This window comes from Gopherus evgoodei, chromosome 4 (genome assembly GCF_007399415.2).
Source record: "Gopherus evgoodei ecotype Sinaloan lineage chromosome 4, rGopEvg1_v1.p, whole genome shotgun sequence".
NCBI lineage: Eukaryota > Metazoa > Chordata > Testudines > Testudinidae > Gopherus > Gopherus evgoodei.
This window is the reverse complement of record NC_044325.1, coordinates 11,421,578-11,429,237: the sequence shown is the minus strand read 5'-3', so window position 1 is coordinate 11,429,237 and position 7,660 is coordinate 11,421,578. Positions and strand designations below refer to the sequence as shown.

Genomic DNA, 7,660 nt, shown 5'->3' with positions numbered 1-7,660 from the left:
TAAAGTGGATACCCGCGGATTTGCAGGGTTACATTCATAAGTCTCCCAGTTTGTGCTGCATTGTCTATTTGGAGGAGACCTCTGAAGGAAACAGACTGGGCCTTGTACCCAGCACTCAAATATAGCCTGGTGCTATTCCTTCAGGGAGGAAGGCATGGAGCTTTCCTGGCAATGCCAATAAGTCAAGAAAAACAGAAGCACTTTCTGAATAATAAGCATCCCTTTAATCGCTGACACCATTACAAAAACCGATTACATTAGCAACCAAAAAAGGAGTGTTTACTTGAGGCTGAAGTCAGAGGCAGCTACTCCCAAAATGTATCTAAGTAAAACAGTGTACGTCGTCAGTATTAAAATGTTATATTTATTCCGTTGTTGCCATTTCCCCGCTGGATTTTTCTGAACAAGTTTTACTGAGCAAAATAAAAGATAAAAGATTATACATTTACCGTATCTCCAGGAAAGTAGAGGTCTAATTATCCAAACAATTTATATTATAAAACTAAATTCTGGAGGTGTCTACAGAGTTTTTCTTCTTTAAATCAGTAGTCTAACAAGAATTAGAAAAGACAAAACTCTGTTCAGTGTTTGACGAAGTAGAAAGGGTGAAAACATAAATAAGGCTTTAATTTGGCAAAATATAATACAATGCCTTCTGCTATCCTCAAATTAATGATTCCCCCGTGACTTCATTCTGAAAGAGAGAGAAAAAATCCACTTAAGCCACGGAGTTTACAAATAATTACTGCTCAAAGAAATTCATGTACAGCAAACATTAGTTGAGTGGGTCATCCCAAAAACTGGGCTAGTGGTCACCTCAGTGGTGAAGTCCAGGACAGTATGGATGCCAAAGCCCAGTGGGTTGGGAGGATGATAGCAAAAGTGATCATCATTCCATTGTTTATAATGCCTTGTTACCCAAGGTACAGGGCAGCTCTGAAGAAACTTCAGCTTCTAAATACAAGGGTGGGACAGCTCAGACACTAACTTCACTGAACCTCCTCTGTGTTCGTGACCTAAAAACTAATGGCTAATTCTTATAAACTGAATCTCAAACTCTGTTTAGTCTGCTATAGTAGCTCTTTCCATTCAGCCTGCAGCCTTTGCAGTCCTCCCTCTCTCTAACTTTTAGGTTTCAGAGTAGCAGCTGTGTTAGTCTGTATCCACAAAAAGAACAGGGGGTCCTTGTGGCACCTTCGAGACTAACAAATTTAACTGAGCATAAGCTTTCGTGGGGGGAGGGGCAGAGGGCAGCCGGAAGAGGGAGGGAACAAGGGAATGGGGAAGCTGCCCCACCCTCCCGCAGGCAGGGCCACCCGGAATGCAGGGGCTTTAGGGGCTGCAGGACCCTGGGCTAAGGGAGCCCCGGGGCCCTGGCCTGCAGCTCTAAAGCCCCTTTTGGAATGTGGCCCTGAGTCCTCCAGCCCCGGGGCCCTGGCCTGCAGCTCTAAAGCCCCTTTTGGAATGTGGCCCTGAGTCCTCCAGCCCATGGCTGTGCAGCTGCCCCTGCTCCTCCTGAGTCCTCCAGCCCATACTCGCAGGGCCGCATTCCGAAAGGGGCTTCAGAGCTGCAGGCCAGACCCCTTAGCCCAGGGCCCTGCAGCCCCTAAAGCCTGTGTTCTGGGTGGCCCTGCCTGCTGGAGGGGGGAAGGGGGCAGCTCCCAGAATCATGGTTCCCAGAATCACGGCCATGGGGGCGGTGCCACACTGCACAGAGCCACCTGCACCCCCTCTGCACCAACGAGGAGCTGCCCCAAGTAAGTGCTTTGCACCTCCTGCCTGCTCCACCTCTGAGCCTCCTCCTGCCACCCTGAGCCCCTTCCCACACCCTACCCCTAATCCAGACCTTCAAATCGCTGTATCACAAACCTTAAACCAAGTTTTTCAGAAATAATGAAACATATCTAATCACATTGCTCTCACTAAAAAATATTAATCATAAATTATTTTTTGTGAGAGCAAAAAGGTTTTTTGTATCATTAATAAAATACCATAAAACAATTTTAAATAGTTTATTTCATCTCTCTCATCCTTTTTTAATGTCTATTTTTTGTATAATGTACATAGTATAGTAGTATAGTAGTACATGTATATAATTTATACATAAATAAATCTACATATATTGGGGGTGCATGCTCAAAAATTTTTTACTGATAGGGGTGCGCGATCAAAAAAGTTTGGAGACCACTCAACTATACTACAATTTTATAGCCCCACGAGCCTGTTTCAGCTGACATGGGCCGGCTGTGGGTGTCTTGCTGCAATGTAGACATACCCCAGGTTACAGATAAAATATCCATTTCCTACCTACTAGCTGATAGTGTTCTTTTCCCTTTGAGAGCATTTGGCTTATTGACACAACCAGCTTCTTGAGGTGTCCTACGTCTTGGCTTAGAGTCACTGCCAGGTTTAGTCTTTTTTCAGTCAATTCCTGAAATGGGAGTGAAGAATCACTAATAGCTCATTTACAGTCGAATTACTGAGATACCAGAACTAGATTCTCAATCCAAAATGACGCCTTCTTACGCACCAGTATACACCATGCAACAACGACAACAAAGACGGGTATCTCCACACAGAGAACACTGGAGAAAGTGAAGGGTCCGTTGATTCGGGACTTACACATGCAGTGGGGTAGCCACAATGTGCCAGTGTCGGACTGTTGGCAGCTTAGCACCAAATAACCAGCAGGTCTCACTGAATATCTGATCAGAGTACAGGACACATCCCATGAGGCATGCACATTGGGGGCGGAGATAGCATGGTTAGCAAGGGGAGCCAGAATGCAGCAATCTGACAGAATGATGATAGCAGCTCCCTTGAGTGACGCAAGTCCGTCTGTATCCAACTGTGTCCAGAAGGACCCAGTTGGAGACCTGGAGGAGTGATGTACACGTGTAATTCTAATCGACCTGCTGATAGTGATGGCTGGGAGGGGCACAGGAAATGGTGATCTACTTTACATGAGGTGATGGCCCTCTGCCCCTCCCCACAAGCTGGTGTACAAGGCACCAATGCATTTTATAAAGAATTTGGTTTCCAAATGGATCTTGTTATTAGCAGCATTTAATGGTGGTCATACCCTGGGGCACAAAGCTCCAGCTCCCATTCGCTGGAGACAGAGCACAGTTCTAGTCCCAAGAGCAGAAAGCTGGCCTAGTATCAGCAGCACAGATTCATCACCAAGATTTGGTGGTGATGGGGAACTTCAACTATTCAGATACATGTTGGGAAAACACTGCGGGGCACAGACTATCCAATAAGTTCCTGGACTGCATTGCAGACAACCTTTTATTTCAGAAGGTTGAGAAAGCTACTAGGGGGGAAGCTGTTCTAGACTTGATTTTAACAAATAGGGAGGAACTCGTTGAGAATTTGAAAATAGAAGGAAGCTTGGGCGAAAGTGATCATGAAATCATAGAGTTTGCAATTCTAAGGAAGGGTAGAAGGGAATACAGCAAAATAGAGAATGGATTTCAGGAAGGCGGATTTTGGTAAGCTCAGAGAGCTGAAAGGTAAGGTCCTATGGGAATCAAGACCAAGGGGAAAAACAACTGAGGAGAGTTGGCAGTTTTTCAAAGGGACACTATTAAGGGCTCAAAAGCAAGCTATTTCAATGGGTAGGAAAGATAGAAAATGTGGCAAAAGACCATCTCGGCTTAACCACGAGATCTTGCATGACCTACAAAATAAAAAGGCGTCATATAAAAAATGGAAACTAGGTCAGATTACAAAGGATGAATATAGGCAAACACAGGAATGCAGGAGCAAGATTAGAAAGGCAAAGGCACAAAATGAGCTCAAACTAGCTATGGGAATAAAGCAAAACAAGAAGACTTTTTATCAATACATTAGAAGCAAGAGGAAGACCAAGGACAGGGTAGGCCCACTGCTCAGTGAGGAGGGAGAAACAGTAACAGGAAACTTGGAAATGGCAGAGATGCTTAATGACTTCTTTGTTTCGGTCTTCACTGAGAAGTCTGAAGGAATGTCTAACATAGTGAATGCTTGAGGCAAGGGGGTAGGTTTAGAAGCTAAAATAAAAAAGAGCAAGTTAAAAATCACTTAGAAAAGTTAGATGCCTGCAAGTCACCAGGGCCTGATGAAATGCATCCTGGAATACTCAAGGAGTTAATAGAGGAGATATCTGAGCCTCTAGCTATTATCTTTGGAAAGTCATGGGAGACGGGAGAGATTCCAGAAGACTGGAAAAGGGCAAATATAGTGCCCATCCATAAAAAGGGAAATAAAAACAACCCAGGAAACTACAGACCAGTTAGTTTAACTTCTGTGCCAGGGAAGATAATGGAGCAAGTAATTAAAGAAATCATCTGCAAACACTTGGAAGGTGGTAAGGTGATAGGGAATAGCCAGCATGGATTTGTAAAGAACAAATCGTGTCAAACCAATCTGATAGCTTTCTTTGATAGGATAATGAGTCATGTGGATAAGGGAGAAGCGGTGGATGTGGTATACCTAGACTTTAGTAAGGCATTTGATACGGTCTCGCATGATATCCTTATCGATAAACTAGGCAAATACAATTTAGATGGGGCTACTATAAATAAGGTGGGTGCATAACTGGCTGGATAACCATACTCAGAGAGTAGTTGTTAATGGCTCCCAATCCTGCTGGAAAGGCATAAACAAGTGGGGTTCCGCAGGGGTCTGTTTTGAGACCGGCTCTGTTCAATATCTTCATCAACGACTTAGATGTTGGCATAGAAAGTATGCTTATTAAGTTTGCAGATGATACCAAACTGGGAGGGATTGCAACTGCTTTGGAGGACAGGGTCAAAATTCAAAATGATCTGGACAAATTGGAGAAATGGTCTGAGGTAAACCGGATGAAGTTCAATAAAGACAAATGCAAAGTGCTCCACTTTGGAAGGAACAATCAGTTTCACACAAAGAGAATGGGAAGAGACTGTCTAGGAAGGAGTATGGCAGAAAGAGATCTAGGGGTCATAGTGGACCACAAGCTAAATATGAGTCAACAGTGTGATACTGCTGCAAAAAAAGCAAACGTGATTCTGGGATGCATTAACAGGTGTGTTGTAAACAAGACACGAGAAGTCATTCTTCCGCTTTACTCTGCGCTGGTTAGGCCTCAACTGGAGTATTGTGTCCAGTTCTGGGCAGCGCATTTCAAGAAAGATGTGGAGAAATTGGAGAGGGTCCAGAGAAGAGCAACGAGAATGATTAAAGGTCTTGAGAACATGTCCTATGAAGGAAGGCTGAAGGAATTGGGTTTGTTTAGTTTGGAAAAGAGAAGACTGAGAGGGGACATGATAGCAGTTTTCAGGTATCTAAAAGGGTGTCATCAGGAGGAGGGAGAAAACTTGTTCACCTTAGCCTCTAATGATAGAACAAGAAGCAATGGGCTTAAACTGCAGCAAGGGAGATTTAGGCTGGACATTAGGAAAAAGTTCCTAACTGTCAGGGTAGTTAAACACTGGAATAAATTGCGTAGGGAGGTTGTGGAATCTCCATCTCTGGAGATATTTAAGAGTAGGTTAGATAAATGTCTATCAGGGATGGTCTAGACAGTATTTGGTCCCGCCATGAGGGCAGGGGACTGGACTCGATGACCTCTCAAGGTCCCTTCCAGTCCTAGAGTCTATGAATCTATGAATCACTGCTGGAGGAGAGAGCACTCCGATTCCAGTTCTGAAAACCTGCTGAGCCGGCTGCTGGCTCGCTGCTCACATTCCCTCTGCTTCCGTGGGTGGTTCTTAGCCCAGCCATGGGTAGAATCTACGGACTGACTCTCTATCCCGTTTGGTGCACCTCGCTGCACTCACCTCATTTTAAAACAATTGGATATAAAATTAATAAGGTTCTCAAACTGACACCTGATAGAGGACTATAAAATCTAACAAGATCTAGAAAGAGATCACTCTCCTGATGCAATCAAAATAATGTCAGCACTATTTATTTATCCAAAATTCATACTTTGCATAAATAGATGACATGTAACTTCACTGTCCATTTATTCTGGATTCCAGAAGTCAAACTTGCTCAGGTAAAACTAGAACCAAACATGATATAAACCCCTCTTTAGACTGCAAATATTTATTACTTTCACCAGACGATTCCACATAAGTCCATCCTACCAAAAGAAACTTACATGTTACTATTTTCACTCGGCTCAGTAAACTCTGAAGCTGGAAGACACTGGGGGAGCTTTCATTTGCAAGTATCCACAAGTTTAAAAAAACCTGACCTCAGTGACTACAATTATTCCAATACTTAGCTGGAATACAGAAAGGCACTTTGAGTGTAATTTTCAAAAAAGTGTCCAGCATTAGCTTAACTCTGTTCTCATCATATCATTAGCAATTTTGCCATTAACTTCAGTGGGAACAGCGTTACGCCAATGGTTAGTACTTCTGAAAAACCCACCCTATTAGTTATGGAAAAATTACAATTAAAAGTTCAGACAGAACCACTTTTAGAGGTGTTGAATATTAAGATATGGTTTCCAAGAGGTCCTCATCCTATGTTATCAGAACTAGTTCAACCACCACTAGATAATCTACTGAAAGGTAAGATTTTTGTAATAATCAAGTCTTAAAATACACAGCTTTAGTGAATGGTTTGTCTGAAACATGAGTCATCTTAAAAGGCAAAAAGTGATCATGGAAAAAAATATGTACCTCATTGTGCTAAGAGTATGACTGGATGCGTCAAAAATCAATGAAGGACCCTAAATTAAACCTCCCAGCTCTGTCTTGGTGCCCCTGCTTGTCTAAGACATGTAGGTTGGTAAGAACGTGAGAGAGCTACATTTGCACAGTACGAGATCTGCAAACATGTTTCTCTACTGTAAAAATAACTGGTAATCTACATTAAATAAAGTAGCCACTATAAGTGATCAGACAATTAAAATCAGTGTATGTTGAACCTCAGCACTATGTCAAGTGTTTAACATGGATTAATAAGTATGATTGCAAGTTTGACTTGCAGTCTAGCAAATTAATGAGCCATAATTAACTGACAGCTGCATAAGACAGCACAACATATGGATTACCCAATAATGAACTGGGACTGCTCCTCTCTTAAGGAAATAGGTAAATGCTGTTTTTTATTCACTCTTACACCTCTTCTCCTCCAGTGGAGAGGTCTCCTCTCTCACTCTTTAATTCTGTCTCCGTCTCTTCCTTTCATATTCATTGTATAATTTCGTTTCGCTAACGGGGACTGGCTATAACTCTTGTTTTATTCATACCTCTTGGGGCCAAATCCCAATTCCCCCACAGACGTGGGCTCAACCCGACGCAGTCACAGTTACAATTTCAGGGCTGCAATACACTTGCTGCTGTGCCTTCCCCATAATTCTCATAATTCTCCACCGCGAGGAAAAAAAGATTCTGACTGGTGCCTTCTCTCCTCCGCAGCTGGTGAAGAGGAGGGAATCTGTGCCAACCACTCCCCCGCTGCAAGCTTCCCACAGTCGGCCGCCACCAGTTCGCCTGCACTCAGCTATCCCTGGGCAGGTGGGGAAGCAGTATTTGCCCTTTGTACACTCTCTAAAAAGCCCTCCGATAAAAAGATGTTGGAAAAGGAGCCGAAGAACACTCCTATCCTACATATGCCTGCCGCTCTCATCTTCCTGTCCAGACAGACAGTAAGCCCCAGTCACAGACTACACGGGGCA

At 43.4% G+C, this 7,660-nt stretch overlaps 1 protein-coding gene across 12 annotated transcripts in view; it reads right to left on the bottom strand.

Moving 5' to 3' along the window:
- Positions 1–207: 207 nt before the first annotated feature.
- Positions 208–7,660, bottom strand: part of KTN1 (kinectin 1) — a 116,777-nt gene continuing 109,324 nt past the window's right edge. For 11 of the 12 annotated variants that reach the window (XM_030562969.1, XM_030562971.1, XM_030562968.1 and 8 more), the window contains 2 exons: positions 2,312–2,431; positions 208–694 (listed from right to left, as the gene is read on the bottom strand). In XM_030562969.1, the coding sequence (XP_030418829.1) occupies positions 665–694; positions 2,312–2,431 (150 nt within the window). In that variant the 3' untranslated portion in view covers positions 208–664. Of the gene's footprint in view, positions 695–2,307; positions 2,432–7,660 lie in introns of all 12 variants that reach the window. The other variant, XM_030562973.1, reaches the window with a different exon arrangement.